We start from the raw sequence: 16,763 nt of genomic DNA, 5'->3' as shown, positions 1-16,763 counted from the left end.
CACTCATCTGAGAAATCAACTCCAAATGACCAAGACATTTCTACCAAAATTACTACATACAAAAGAAATCCTTTGAACATATAGGCAAAAAGAACAAGTGCCTGATAACAGAAAGGATATCAGACTGCCATCAGACTTTGAACAAAATATTTAAAGGCAGAAGAAAATTAGTAACATATTTAATATGTTCAAAGAAAGGATAGTCAAGGATTTTATAACCAGGCAAATGCCTATCAAGTGTAAAAACCCCTAACAAACTAACAATGAAACGCAGTCCTCAAGAAGTATTACTCCCATGATTCCCTTCTAGAGAAATACACTAAACAATGAGCTTCAGATACCCAAAATACATCAATACAAGGAATGGGATGAAACTAAAATATGTAAGTACTTACAAGATTACAACTAAGTAAGAATTTTAAAAATTGAGAATAGTATATAATAACTATGTATACTCACAATGTAGATCGTACCATGTATTAGTCAGCTAGGACTGCCACAACAAAGTACCAAAGTCTGAGTAGTTTAAACAATAGAAATTTATTTTCTCACAATTCTGGAGGTTAGAAGCCTAAAAATCAAAGTGTCAGCATAGTTGGTTCCTTCTGAAACTTCTCTCCTACTCTTGGTAGATGACCACGTCTCCTCCTTGTATCTTCATATGGTTTTCCCTCTGTGCATGTGTGTATCTTACTTTCTTCTTACAAGGACACCATTCATATTAGATCAAGGCCCACCCTAACAGCCTCACTCAAGCTTAGTTACCTCTTTAAAGACCCTATCTCCAAATATAGTCACATTCTGAGCTACTGGGAGTTAAGACTCCAACATATAAATTTGGGGGAAACACAGTTCGGCACATAACACATCTAAAAGTATATAAAAAATGGCAATGAAAATGAAGAGAGCATACACAAAAAAAATTAACGGTTTTCAGTAATAACATCATTAGAGTAGTATCAGTAGTGTTGTTCAGAGACTACTGTATGCGTAATTATAGACTTTCCTCTGTGCACATGACAACTAGTATTGTCAATAAAGAAGAAGGAGATATAGATTTAATTTAGGGAAGATCAAGTTAAAACACAACAAGCCATTAATTTCACACTAGTAGAAATTAAGGATTCTTGGAATAATGGCTGATTCCAGGACTTAAGCAACAAAATGTTCAAGATGAGTCTGAGGCACTGTCTTGGGAAATAGCAAGGAAGCTATCAAAGACTACAGAGTCAGGTCAAAAGACTAAAGGACCAACTAGAACTCATCACTCAAAGGTAGGATAATTTGAATTTCAAAAAGGAGAATAACTGCTATAGATTGAAACACTTCAAATACATTTAAATCCATGAGTTTACAATGAAATTTTAAACCTAATCAAAGATCTTCAAATAATAAGGAAATGGCATTAAGTTACCCATTTTCTCTCAATGACCCTTAGGAAGCATTATTTGACTGAGTTGGTGGAGGAAAAACTTGTTAGCATATACAAAATGTTCATTAACTGGGTAAAAACCTTGTAGGAATTTTTAATTTAAGACCAGAGAGTAAAAATTATCTGAACGTGGATAATAAAATGTCTTGCTGAAAGCATTATATTTGAGGGGTGGGGCAGAACTTTGGAAAAATGGAACACTTGTCTCACCACTCAATGAAATTCTATTATGATAAATATAGTATATCTTTAAATAGTACACCTAATATTTTAAAGCAAATATAGCTAAACAAATATGATCACAAGCGGTGTATTTTCCAAAAGATTCACCTTAAAACTACTTACACATACATTCTATTACTCAAAACACTTCTTATATATATAAGATTTTTTTAAAACATTTTCAGGGGCACCTGGGTGGCTCAGTCGGTTAAGCGTCCGACTTCGGCTCAGGTCATGATCTCACACTCCAGGAGTTCAAGCCCCACAGTCAGGCTCTGTGCTGACAGCTCAGAGCCTGGAGCCTGTTTCAGATTCTGTGTCTCCCTCTCTCTCTCTGACCCTCCCCCATTCATGCTCTGTCTCTCTCTGTCTCAAAATAAATAAAAGTTAAAAAAATAATAAAAAAATAAAAAACATTTTCAAAATCTACAGCATTTTTAAAGACCTTTATTAAGTGGTGCTTGCAGTCTGTTGACTTTTTGGAAAAAATCAAATAGTAAACATTTATTACAAATTAAAAATGAGGTTGTTAAAAATCTCAACTTTTCCAGATATGAAACAATTAAAAACCTTTTTAAGTGTACTGAGGAAAATCAGTCTTAAAAAAGAGGGGGGGGGGGGGGAGAGAGAGAGAGAGAGAGAGAGAGAGAGAGAGAGAGAGATCTTTAAGTAAATATATCAGAAACTCCAGTCTGCAGAGATAATGCAAAGACCTTTAGCTATCTGGTAAATGGACAAAAAGCAAGCATTTGAGATCTTCAGCTCCAACCTTCTGTTATTTCTTACTGTTGAAACTTCATGTTCATTTCCCTTGTTGGCTAACTAAACCAGATGATGGGATGATGGTAGAGATGGTAAGACTGCATTTACTCCACCCTACCCTGCACAGCCTTGGTAGAGGACTAATTCTCCACTGGTGGGTTGGCTGCTTTGTCTCTTTGCCATCTTGTGGTTTAGGGTTTTCTGGGCTTCTGTCTGTGTTGTGGTAATTGAGGTTTCAATAGTACAGATGTGGGGGTGGCTACTGACCCTGGGTCTCACCTCCTTGATTTTCCTTATCTCCTTCACTGTCATCCTCTTTAGGTTGCCTTTGGCAAGGAAGGTTCCTGTGGAATGGTCATTTATAACCCCAATGCATATTCTGTCTCACTGGTCTACCTTGCTCTCCTGAACCCTTGTTGTCAGCACCTTCCATCACTTCTCTCCCCACACAGGAAACTTGGAATACTGTGTTCAACACCCGTGGCATCTCCACATGTAGCAAATAAAGTGGACACTGTGACTTGCAGGAGGGCCTGGCCTTTTGGAGCCCTCCTGGATCCCACATTCTTTTCCCCATTCTCGCTATTCTGGAAATCCCACTGGTAATTGTGTGGATGACCCCTGTAATGTGGATAGTGTCTATAATTTAGCAGGTTAGTCTGCTTCATGTTTACTGCCTTGCACTGGAACTCTACCAGGGCCTGTAACATATGCTACCTCTGCACCCATTTTTGTCCTTTCAACAATGTCAAACTCAACAGCCTCTCCATCTTCCACACTGCAAAGGTGTTTCCTGGGGTTATTCTTCTTTATGGCAGTCTAGTATACAAATACATATTCCCTGCTGTCATCCCTGTTGATTAAACCATATCTGGTTCTTACATTGAACAATTTACTGTTCTCCAAATCTTCCTTGTGATGAACTTGACCCTTCAGGTACTGCCAATATGAGGCCACCCTGGCTGCCGCTTACTTCAAGGCTGGATCTCGGCCTCACTACTCAAGGTTGCAGTGACTGCGGCCAGGAGCAGCACCAGGCCCCTGGTGAGGGGGTGAGGGGGAAGGTGGACAGAACTGTTCAAGGTTTTCTGGGATCCACTCTCCAATTCCAGTACTGATCAAACTCTATAACATTTTAAATTACATTTTTGAAGGAAAACAGTCATCCTCAAGGGATGGATCTAATTTTTGGGAAAAAGAAAATCAACTTGAAGCCATGTTTGATGAATTAACAGGTGTCACAAAACCATCTTTTATTAAAAATATAGCATAGTTCTAAGTAATGAGAACTATTTTTTTGTGTCACTTAAAAACTGACCCTTTAAAAGTAATTCCAAAAGAATTGCAACTAATTTGAAAAATGTTATCATACTTTGAGTATGTTCATATCATCCAAAGATACTAAAATAAAAAATCATTTAAAGTATGACAATTTGAAAATAAAGCTTCACCATTTTGCAGAGAAAGTTTACATGCCCCTATTCATATGCACTTACGTATATACTACTCAGAGGTTTTTCTTTCCATAAAATTTTTACATACAAATATATTTAACATAAATAAATGTATAAAATAGTAAAAACAAATAATTATGAAACCAGAAAAAAATCAACTACATATAAAGAGCTCTTCAAAAGGAAAAAAATGATGGAAACTGAGTGATGGAATATTACAAAGGAAGAGATAAAGTCTTCGTATGCAATGCACTAGAATGATACACACAGAACTAAACTATACTTTCAACTACAAATTAATGCTTCTCTTTCAATTCTGAAAAAACACTACTGTCTTCATTAAGTGAAAGATTTTTTCTCTCATTTTAACTAATTTTAAATTGTGATAATCAAGATCACCCCTGACCTCCATACTGCTAAATCCAATTGCCATTTCTCAGTCCTGAATTTACTCAACCTGTCAGCATCATTTGACAATTATTCACCTCCTCTTCCTTTAAAATGTCCAGGACACCATACCCTCCTGCTTTTTCCTTACTCTCTTGCTCTCCTCCTAATTTTCCCTTGTTGGGTCCTTCTCATCTCCATAACCTGCAAACATTGGCTTTTCCAAGGACTCATTCCTCATTCATCTTTTATCTCTGAACTCACTTCATTGATTCCTAAATCCAGTCTCATAGCTTTAAATCCTGTATATACCCTACCAATGCCAAATTTCTATCTCCAGTCTAGACTTCTCCCCCACAATTCAGGCATACAACATTTCTCCATTAGATGTCTAACTGGCATCTCAAACTTCCCATGTCCAAAACCAAATTCTTGACCTTACTCCCCAAAATTTAGTCTTTTCAAATCTACCCTAGCTCAGTAAATAAAAAGCCCATCAATTCAGTTGTTCAGGCTAATATACATTGGGTCACCTTTGAATCTTCTCTTGTACCTTTAATCCACATTCACAGGGACAGAAAATCCTACTGGCTTTACCTCCAAAATATGTGGAAAAGCTGACCTCTTAGAGTATTATTTTAGGTATGCTTTATCAAAAATCCAACCAAGTTCCATTACTTCTATTGATATCAGCCTTATCTAAACTCTCTCTGAGTCGCAGGGAAACACAATCACAGTGTTCTGTAATCTCTCAAATAAGATCCTACTAAGTGGCCTTTACACCTGCTTTCCCATGTGGCCTGAAAGCTCTTCCCCAAATATCCACCTGGCTGGCATCAACTTCACCTCCTTGAAGTTTTTAGTGAAATCCCCTTCATCACTCTATTAAAACTGTAGTCCAGAATTTTCTCTGTTTTTTACATGCTTTATTTTTCCCATAGCACTTACTGCCATCAAGCACACTATGTATTTTTATTTTGTTTTGTTTTCTGTCTCCTCCCATGATAATGTATATCCTCTTTACCTCCAATAAAGGCAGGGGGTTTTTGTCTGTTTTGTTCACTGTCTTATCCCTAGCACCTAGAACGCCTAGAATAACAGTGCCAATAAATAATATTTAATAACAAATATTTTTAAAAAGAATGGATGACTCAGTGAATGTCTTATTCATATCTCATTCACCTTGTCTTCATTAGCTTGCATTAATTTATTTTTCCTTACTACTGACTATATGTTGAATATATGTTATCTTTCATTAAATACTGAATACTTACATGTCAAGAAAAGTGACTGAATTTGTTAATTTCATTTTGGCTACTGAATTTCAGTCAATATTCTTAAATCCCACAGACACTTTGTAAAATATGAAAAGTTTACAATTATATCCCCTCCCAGAACCTTCCATTAGAGCTGTCATATATATTAAATGTATGTATATTATAAACCAAAAAAATTCAGTGTAATATTTTTTGCTTTAATCAGTGGTATGTTTTAAAGAAAATAAAAGATATTTTATCCATACATTTATCATTCATTCATATTCTTCATTATTTCATTCTTAATGATCCAAGTTTTTTTCTTCAGTCTACAGAGTACATCTGGTACAAACAAATTGTCTTAATTTCCATCTATTTGACAAAAAGATTTTCACTAGATGAAGAATTCTGGGTTGACAGGTTCTGCTTCAGCTCTACGGTTTCCCCAATTGCTGAAGGAAAGGGTGCAGTTATGTCTAGCTTTTCTCTACTTGCTTTCAATAACTATTTTTTCCTTTTGTTTTACTATAATATGCCTACTCTGGTTCTCTTCGAATTTATTTTCCTTGGAGTTTACATAGTTCCTTTAATCTATAAATGTCCGTTGTTTTGTTTTGCTTTGTTTTGAACCAAATTTACAAAGTTTTTTTTTTATAAATATTCCTTCAAATATTTTTTTTTCCTGGCACTTTCTCTGCATATTAGACTTCATTTCTTAAATTTTTTTTTCAACGTTTATTTATTTTTGGGACAGAGAGAGACAGAGCATGAGCGGGGGAGGGGCAGAGAGAGAGGGAGACACAGAATCGGAAACAGGCTCCAGGCTCTGAGCCATCAGCCCAGAGCCCGACGCGGGGCTCGAACTCACGGACCACGAGATCGTGACCTGGCTGAAGTCGGACGCTTAACCGACTGCGCCACCCAGGCGCCCCTAGACTTCAAAACCACCCCATGCATCTTATGGTTTTGTTCTTTCCCCCTTAATCTCTTCTTTCTTTTCTAATGGTTCTGTCAATCTACGTGCAAGTTTATTTATTTCTCTACCATATCCATTCTGCTAATACTAAACCCATACAGTGGATTTTTAATTCCAGATATATTTTTCAATTCTAAAATTTCCACTTTTTGTGGATAATAATTCCCATTTTTCATTTCATTACTAGCAATTTTGTTTAATTTCACTAGTTACAATAGCTCCTTAAAAGTCCTCATGTAATAATTCCATGATCCTGGGTTATCTCGGAGTTGGCATGTCCTGGACAATAAGTCACATTTTCCTGGCTTTTCACAGAATGAGTAATTTTGGCTTATATGATGGACATGGTGAAAATTATTCTACGGAGATTATGTTGTTTTGAAAAGTATTGATGTTTTTGTTTTGTGGGGTCATTTCTTCTATCAAACTATTACAGACTGTCATACTTCCTATGTGTGGTGCCTCAGGTCTCAGCTCTGTTCTTGAAGACTTATTTACAGTCTATTATCAGTTTATCATGATCATCATGGCTTCAGGAATGGGCTAGAGATTTAGGGTGAGTTTTTTTAAATATAGAATTCAGATCCTTTTCTGGCTGTCTCCTTTCTTGAGCTGGCCATTAACCTCCATGTGGTACTGACTGCCCAAGTGCTTTTCACCTTATTTTCTGGCCAAAAAAGTTTTTCTATCAGAGTAAAAAATTGGCAACTCAGCCCATGCTGGACCACTTGCTTCATGTTTTGACACCTCTCTAAATCTTGGCTCTTTAGAACCCTCACATAGTTGTTTTCTGTATTCTGTGCAGAGTGTTAAGTGGTGATTGTGGGAATATCACTGCTAGGAACTTGCCTATCCAAGCAGGTATCAGAAACCCTCCAAAGTGATCTTTAATTTTGGAGGCTGTTTTATACATTTCTCTTATCAGTTATGCCTTTGTCATAATATAATAAACTGATAAAAAATCATTATTTTCTTGAATGGAGGACATAAGCAAAACTTAATATTGTAATATTTAGCAAGGGGAGATGAATTGCTTGCCACAAGAGATTATATGATAGTGATAATTAGGAAATGTCCAATAACAATTGGAAAATATCAAAACTGTTGAAATGTTGTGTAAGTTTATGTCAAAAAGTCACTGTATGTATGACTTCACAATCGTGTACACACTGAATAACCCCATCAAATGGAGCTGTATGATAAACTTAACTCACGGTAAATGTTTCTAGACTAGACAAAATTACAGTGAGATATTCTGTTTTACAAATCCAAAACCTAATGGTTTATTTAGTTAAAAAAATTTTTTTAATGTTTATTTGTTTTTGAAGGAGAGAGAGAGAGCACATGCAGGGGAGGGGCAGAGAGTGAGGGAGACACAGAATCTGAAATGGGCTCCAAGCTCTGAGCTGTCAGCACAGAGTCTGACATGGGGCTTGAATTTACCAATTGCAAGATCATGACCTGAGCCAAAAGCAGACACTTAACCAACTGAGCCACTCAGGCTCCCCTATTTATTTATGTTTAAAGTTTCTTTATTTATTTTTGAGAGGGAGAAAGGAAGGGACAGAGAGAGGAGAGAGAGAATCCCAATCAGGCTCTGCACTGTCAGTGCAGAGCCCAGTGAAGGGATCGAACTCACGAACCATGAGACCACGGTATGGCCTGAGCAAGTCAAGAAGTCAGACACATAAATGACTGAGCCATCCAGGCACCCCTGAACGTAACAATTTATTTAATTGACTAGTAATACCCTCCTTTATTAATCATTTACCTAAAATAACTAAGTGTAAAATATTCATAGACAAGCTATATTGCTCAAAACCAGACATTTCACAGAAAGAAAATTACCGAATACTCTAATGACCAAGAAGTCAAAATCACATGGGATAGGCTACAGAGTATATATAGTTTGAGGGCATTATTTTGGGGGGAATTAATTTATTTTATTTCAGGGCCCAGATGCTGACATGCTATCTACATTAAGCTCAGAATCATGGACAATATTGTCTGACCATTATACTTACAGGAAGCTCTATATAACACAGATCGATGAATATAAATACATTATTCTATAACAATAATTTAAGCTTCATTTGTGATTTACACCAAATGTCAACTAATTATTATATCCTAAACACCTTAAAAACTCCACTGCAACTCTTTACCCCTTCACTCATAGGAAGTGACTTTGCCTCCTACTTTACCCAAGAAAATTGAGACTGCTATGTGAACCACTTCAGCTTTTTTCCCCTGTGATAACACAATCTGATCTTCATTTGCATTCTTTCCCCTCTCCCTTCATTCTCTGAATTTCTAGGAAAAAAATTTCATTGTCAAAAATTCTTACAGATGTTTGTCCTAATAGTGATTCTATTTTTAATATTTACAAATTGAGAAAATACATACATACCCATTGATTTACAGTCTACTTCCTTTATTTATTTATTTTTTTTTTAATTTTTTTTTTCAACGTTTATTTATTTTTGGGACAGAGAGAGACAGAGCATGAACGGGGGAGGGGCAGAGAGAGAGGGAGACACAGAATCGGAAACAGGCTCCAGGCTCTGAGCCATCAGCCCAGAGCCTGACGCGGGGCTCGAACTCACGGACCGCGAGATCGTGACCTGGCTGAAGTCGGACGCTTAACCGACTGCGCCACCCAGGCGCCCTACAGTCTACTTCCTTTAATATAAACAAGGGGCTCAGTGGGCTATACCCATAAACTGGGAACTTTCAAAACTTAATAAAATTATTATTTTTTTAAACGTTTATTTATTTTTGGGACACAGAGAGAGCATGAACGGGGGAGGGTCGGAGAGAGAGGGAGACACAGAATCTGAAGAAGGCTCCAGGCTCCGAGCTGTCAGCACAGAGCCTGACGCGGGGATAGAACTCACGGACCGCGAGATCATGACCTGAGCCGAAGTCGGCCACTTAACCGACTGAGCCACCCAGGCGCCCCGAATTATTTTTCATGTAACACCCAAAATTTAGAGGTATTTTCTTTTAAAAGTTCTGACTTTGATATAGGTACTCTATTTTCTATGTTAGGATGCTAGGACTACATTCTTATATAACATGAGTACTTGTGTATAGAACATGGCAACACAGGATTACTACTCATTTTCACTTTTGTTATAATAAAAGAATGTGATGAGCAAAAGCCATATGACAAACAACTAAGTTCGCAAAGTGATTCAAGACAATGTTTGCTCCTTTCCAAAGGGGAGAATTACATAACTTGTTAATATTTAGTCCTTTCCCTTTTTCCTACCAAGAAGCTCCATCAATTCTAAAATGTCATTATAGCAATCATATTGGGTTTAAAATTTGCATACCTGTGGTTTTTAAAATTTTCTACCTTTATTTATATATCATTGGTTTGATTCACCTAATATCATATTCTGGCAATGCCTGAAGAAAGCCACATCAAATATTTTACAGACCAAGGGAAAGAAACAAAAGGAGGCAGGATGTATGTTAATCCAAAAATCTGAATTACAGAAACATTACCATGCAAAGCCAACACATGGCAGAACTAGGACCCAAAACCCAACAAAAGAACCAATGAAAGAAATAGTGCTGTTACAAGCACAAATTCACTTCAGAGACAGGAAAATAAATAAACTGATATGGACAAAAGATGGTAGCAAGAATTAGCACCCTGACATAAAAATGACAGCATCATTCTCATAATTTAGGATTATTTTAAAATCACTGGGAACAGAAATAGTTTAGTACCCCCTTTTCATAATACAATCTTCACACTGATTACTTAAACACTATGTTTAAAACAAACAGCTCTTCCATGCAAGACATGTACTTCTTCAGAATTATTAAAAATACTTTGACTTACAATGCATACTTTTCTCTCAGCTCCAAACAGTTTGGGATGTCACAGTTACTAATGTGATTTACATAAAACTCATATATTTCCCTAGCCAGGTGTACTGCATATTAAAAACTAATTAACGTATGTGAATGTGATATCTTGCCTAAATAAGTCTTCATTTTGGGAGTTAAAAAACAGGAAGAATGTGATAAACCATATTTAATAATGACTTTGCAAAATTCAGATAATTGCTACTATACTGACCCTCCTCACCTACTGTAAAGGACCAGCAAAAGTAAAAACTAAAACTGAATAATTTCAGCCACGTGTAATAATTGACACCATTTTCCTTCTAAATCTTTGTTCTTTCCAAGTTACCTCTATTTTGAATATACCAGTCATTTGTTCATTTCATATTTCAAAATTTGAGATTTCAAATACCACATAAGCAACACGGTTTTATAAAATTTATTATTTCAGAGTTATGTCAACAAAAGCCATGGCTTCAACATAACAAAAAACATTCTTTAGAATTTTAAAAGTTCATGAGGAAAAAAATCCAAAAGAGAAAAAGCACCTTTGAAGCAAAATGAAACTTGTACTAACAACTAAATTCCAAAGAACAGAGATGACTTTTAAAGCACACTGAAGAAAGACTATCACTGTATATTATACTGTATCACATTTCACATAGAATTCACATAAAACTTTCCATAGAATGCATAAGATCGTTATTACTACCTTATATCCAGGTCCTAACTGATGAATTGCAAATATCTGCGCAGGGTTGAGTGCTTCACTGAATACATACACGGCACCAAGTTGACCACAAAACACCCTATTTGCATCAGCCGTTTCTGAAGATCCGAGAAAGCACTTGTCATAGCTCTATTTTTAAAAAGTCATAAAAAAAATCAATGTATTATTTTGTAATGATAAAATATTTAAGGATGCCTGCCTTCACTTTCACGTATACCTTCAAGTATAACAATAATAACAGAAAAAAGCATCACTTAAGACTTCGGGCATATTTACATAATAAAAGCCAGCTAAAGATTTTCCAAAAAAGTAAATCAGTTAAGTATTTCGTATCTATGGAAAAGTAAAACAAACAGTAACCATCTACTCAATAATCACTGAACCACTTTGCAAATGTTATACTTAAATGTAAAAGGGCTTAAAATTCTACTTTGAAAAGTAAAACTAATTTTAAAACTCACATGCTCTAACAGCAGTCCATTTATAGAGAGAGATTCACCTGAATCAGAGAATGACTACTCCAAATTTTAACCATAAACACATAAGGCTTAATTTTAGAAATTACCTAATTTCTCCACCAGGGATATATATTCCTCTATTTCTCCACACAAAGCAAGGACACAATGAAAATCCCTTCCCTCTCTTCCATAAGTAGGTATTATGCAGAACCAAATAAATAATTATCACCAAAGTCTGCTGGCTAAAGCAGATGGTACAGTGCTCTCCATCTGCAGAGTTCAAGACCTAAGAAGCCATATTTAAGACCCTTCCCATCTCTATTTCTCTAAATGTCACCTAATGCTAGGCCCCAGTTTCTTTTGCCCATTCTCAAAGTTATTCCACATCTTAGTGCTGATAAGCACAGCATTGCATATGTATGGAATCCCTTTGGTGCCTCAATAAAATAACAAAATATTTCTGAATTAATTATAAAGACAAAACTCTTCATCAAATACCCAATCTGTAATTAAAACTATAGGAACTTAAGAATTTACTGCACAATGTATGGGTATGTAAGTGTTACGGCCCAGGCCTCTCCATTTCTTGGTGTACTATTGCAAATAATTCAAAAATCAAAATCCTTCCTTCCTTCTCTTCTTCCTTCTTTCCTTCCCTCTGTCTTTTTTTCTTTTTTCTTTTCTTTTCATTTCTTTCATTCTAAATATAACTAGATGTAGTGACAGCCAACAAGGTCATTGGGGTTACCTTCACTCTATAATAAAAAGTCTCCCCTCCGGAGGGCAGAGATAAAGTAGAATTTCATCTGTGCATTCTAATTCTGACAAAGTCATTCTCAAAAATTTACTGACTGTGGCCCACCTTGAGTTTCTAGGGCAAAAAAGCAAACTTGTCCTATAAATGAACAGATAGTAAAGATTTTAAACTTTGCCAGCCACATGTGGTTTCTGTCACATAATCTTTCTTGATTTTTTGTTTGTATCTTAAAAAAAGAAAAACCTTTCAAAATAAAAAATAAAAAACAAGATGCTCAGCTCTTAGGTCATGTGAAAACAGTTCAAGGTTCAGATGTCTGTAAGGAGTACTCTTCCAACCCTTGACCCTGGGAAAATATGGACTACAGACACAGTACTATTTAAAACAATACAAATGAGAACAAGAAGAGACCCCTGCCCTTAAGGAAATTAAAGTTTGCAGAGATGTAGACAACACTGAGAAGTGAATTTTGTTAGAGAAAGGCCAAGTTTTTATAAAACCAGGTATGCTGGAATGATAGTGTATTATTGGGTTTGAAGGTAAAACATCAGGCATTTGAAAACATCTTTTACTTTGGTTCTAACAGGCCGGGATAATGACAAAGGAAAGCCCAGAACAGAGCTTTTAAGGATTTAATTCAAGATATGCTCCCTCCAGAATACAATTGTATTACCTCCTTCACTGCTAACATGCTAGCTAAAACTCGTATTACCTGCTTGTTATTATCACAGTAAGTCATTCAATTGATCTCCTTGCTTCTGCCATTTTTTCCCTTTAGAATATTCTCAATACTGCAGACTGATGGACATTTTTAAAATATGAGCCTGGGGGCGCCTGGGTGGCTCGGTCAGTTAAGCATCTGACTTCGGCTCAGGTCATGATCTCGCGGTCCCTGAGTTTGAGCCCCGCGTCGGGCGCTCAGAGCTGACAGCTCAGAGCCTGGAGCCTGTTTCAGATTCTGTGTCTCCCTCTCTCTGACCCTCCCCCATTCATGCTCTTGTCTCTCTCTGTCTCAAAAATAAATAAACGTTAAAAAAATTAAAAAAAAATATGAGCCTGCATCATGCCACTTGTCTGCTGAAACCCTTCCTAAGATTTTTATGCTGGCTAAGATGGGAAAGCCCAGGTATTATGTTTGTGTATGACGCCTGCATGATTTCACCCTCTATGGTCTGTCTAAACCTTACCTCTCAACATTGTTCTATCCATTCCTCCCTCTGTTCTAGGCAAACTGGCTGCTTATTTGTTCAATTAACTTTCCGTTCTGCCTCAAAGGCTCTGCACTCACTGCTTTCAGTGAATGGGATATTTCTCCGAAATATCCACATGACTTGCTCCCTAAACTCTTCTCACTAAGATCATCTCTGTACCATCTGGCTTCCCCCTTCCCTACACCTATATTCTCTATACCTATTCCCACTTAATATTTCTCCACAGCATTTACCACTATTTCTGTAGTAAATAATAGTGACTACACGTTATACTGATTCACTGTGTGTAAGGTCTTCCTTTCGCATCCAAATAAGGTGTAAGACCTTTTTGTTTTTAATGCTTGAAATTCTAGAAAGAATAGAATATTGCATGGATGTTTTGACCTAATACTTAGTAATTTATTTGAGCAATTTCCCTTTTTTCATCACTAATCATCTAGTTTAGCAACTTAATTATACTAAATTTAAGAACTAAAAATTCATTTAACTGAATAAAACTTTCAGAAGTACAACTATTAAGTTTCTACCAAACTATTATAAAATTCATGAGTGTCATGAATAGTGATAGATCACACACTCAAATACATTAAAGCACAGATTAAAAAAACAAAAAACAAAAAACTTACATCATTTGTGTTAACATGCCAAGCCATATCACCATAGGATACCAGCTGTCCATTAACATAACACCGAATTTCACTGTTCCTCCATCGATTATAAATGTGGACAATGCTGATCATGTACCACTTAAATAAAAAAAAAAAAAAAAGATCTTGATATGTAATATTTAGTTATTACCTAAAGAGCAATCATAACATTCACAACACAACACACTTTAAGAATGCTTGAAAGGGGCGCCTGGGTGGCGCAGTCGGTTAAGCGTCCGACTTCAGCCAGGTCACGATCTCGCGGTCCGTGAGTTCGAGCCCCGCGTGGGGCTCTGGGCTGATGGCTCAGAGCCTGGAGCCTGTTTCCGATTCTGTGTCTCCCTCTCTCTCTGCCCCTCCCCCGTTCATGCTCTGTCTCTCTCTGTCCCAAAAATAAATAAACGTTGAAAAAAAACAAAAAAGGCTTGAAAGAATACTAACAATTACGCATTACCAAGTTCCCCCTCATACTTCTCACTTTGCAGATGAAAGAAGTGACTCATAAAGAATAAATGTGATGGAGACAGACCTAGAATACCTTGAACTGTGGAATTACACTCCTACTATACCAAGATGCAAATATTATGGAAATACAATTATATTTGGTTTACTCATTTAATAACATTTGTATTGTACCATTTGTATTTGTATTGTTTCAAGTCTGACCAGTAAGACCATAGGTCCAGCTCTCCTGAAATTCATGGTGTAGTGAAAGAGACACAGATTAGACAAGTAAATAAATATAAAATGACAAATAATGATTACTGTGAAGGAAAAAAAAAACAGCATAAACTGAGAAAGATTAACCTTGATTCTATTTCGGATTGCATGGTCAGGAAAGATAAGTCAAAGGAACAACACTTTAACATTTACTTTTTAAAAATTTTTTTAAAAGTTTTATTTATTTATTTGTTTGTTTTGAGAGAGAGAGAGAGAGAGAGAGAGAGAGAGAGAAAGCGTGCACACAGGAGCAGGAAAGGGGCAGAGAGAGAAAGAATTCCAAGTGGGCTCTGTGCTAGCAGCACAGAGCGATGCAGGGCTTGAATTCATGAACTGTGAGATCATGACCTGAGCCAAAAGTCAAGAGTCGGACGCTTAACCAACTGAGCCACCCGGGCACCCCCAACATTTTAACATTTATAATAAGATTAGGTGGTTTCAATTCCACAACTCAGACTTATTAGGTCCAAGAAAAATTATGTATCTTTTAACTTAATAATGTGTGAATATTCATTAAGAATTGAGGAATAACTTTGTATTAAGTTCTAAGTTTATAATTCCTAGGGCCAACCAAAAGCATTTCAAGTATAGATTTTGATATGCAATGATTTAAATTCTGCAATGATTTGTGGATCCAACCCTTACTCTCTTTGAAACTTAACAATTTAAGGCCAAGAATACAGAAATATAATTTTAAGATATAAAAAAATGCAAATGATTTATAGACACTTGAACAAGTATGCCTTCAGTGTTTAAGAAGAAAAAAATTAGACTTCGTTTCCCCCACAAAAACATAAAAATATATAATACAAACTTTGTTTCCCAGATTACTTAAAAGCACTACTCAATTATTTCATAATACTATATTTTGAAAAACATAAAGCTATAATAATTCTCAGCCACGAAAATATCAGCTATTTCAAGGTGTCTGAAGTACTTTGAACAAAATTCAATTTCATTCATTTCAAGTTAGAAAATAAAAATAGTGCACTAAACAACTCATGGAAGACAATAACACAAAGAACACTGTTCCTCAATTATAAAAATAAAATGTTAGGTCAAACTAATCCCTAAACACATGTCTTTTTTAAAGTTGTTTCAGTCTAGGTAATCTTTAACTATTGCAAAAGGAATCTTCTACTGGATCAGAAAGCAACATTTATGTTAGTCTTGATTAAAAGCAGAAGAAAATCTTTAAAGTCAGTCATTTAATCATTCATATTTCTAAATATTATAAAATTATCAAGAAGAAGCCATAAAAATTGGGCTTCATATAAATTTAAGAAAAATCTTATAGAAGTTTACATGCATAAAAATTCAAATTTACTTGTATTACCCTCATTGAGTTTGAAAATTTTCCACCAGAATGCCATCTAGGTAACACAGGAAATATAACCTTTGTTATTTTGGAGTAAAATTATTAAAATTTTAAATTTCTAACTATCAACAATAGTCAAATTATGGAAAGAGCCCAAATGTGTGCCATATATATAATGGAATACTACTCAGCCATCAAAAAGAATGAAATCTTGCCATCTGCACAATGTGCATGGAACCAGAATATATTATGCTAAGTAAAATGAGTCAGTCGGAGAAAGACAAATACCATATGATTTTACCCACGTCTGGAATTTAAGAAACAAAACATATGAACATAGGGGAAGAGAAATAAAAATAAAATAAGATAAAAACAGAGAGGGAGGCAAACCATAAGAGACTCTTAACTATAGAGAACAAACTAAGGGTTGCTGGAGGGGAGGTGGGTAGAGGAGGGGCTAAATGGGTGATAGGCATTAAGAAGGGTACTTGTGATAAGCTCTGGGTGTTATATAAGTGATAAATCACTTAATTTTATTCCTGAAACCAATTGACACTACATGTTGGCTAACT

At 35.8% G+C, this 16,763-nt stretch overlaps 1 protein-coding gene and 1 pseudogene across 10 annotated transcripts in view; both read right to left on the bottom strand.

Moving 5' to 3' along the window:
• Positions 1-16,763, bottom strand: part of NBEA (neurobeachin) — a 689,863-nt gene that overhangs the window by 574,766 nt on the left and 98,334 nt on the right. For all 10 annotated transcript variants that reach the window (XM_040448178.1, XM_040448180.1, XM_040448182.1 and 7 more), the window contains exons 7-8: positions 14,133-14,252; positions 11,063-11,209 (exon numbers count right to left, since the gene is read on the bottom strand). In XM_040448178.1, coding sequence (XP_040304112.1) covers positions 11,063-11,209; positions 14,133-14,252 — 267 coding nt within the window. The remainder of the gene's footprint in view (positions 1-11,062; positions 11,210-14,132; positions 14,253-16,763) is intronic.
• On the bottom strand, positions 1,975-4,498 carry LOC121012694 (Y-box-binding protein 1-like; annotated as a pseudogene).

Source organism: Herpailurus yagouaroundi, unplaced genomic scaffold (genome assembly GCF_014898765.1).
Source record: "Herpailurus yagouaroundi ecotype Mexico unplaced genomic scaffold, PumYag 197, whole genome shotgun sequence".
Classification (NCBI taxonomy): Eukaryota; Metazoa; Chordata; class Mammalia; order Carnivora; family Felidae; genus Herpailurus; species Herpailurus yagouaroundi.
Note: the sequence above shows the minus strand (reverse complement) of the source record. Positions and strands in the feature narration are given on the sequence as shown.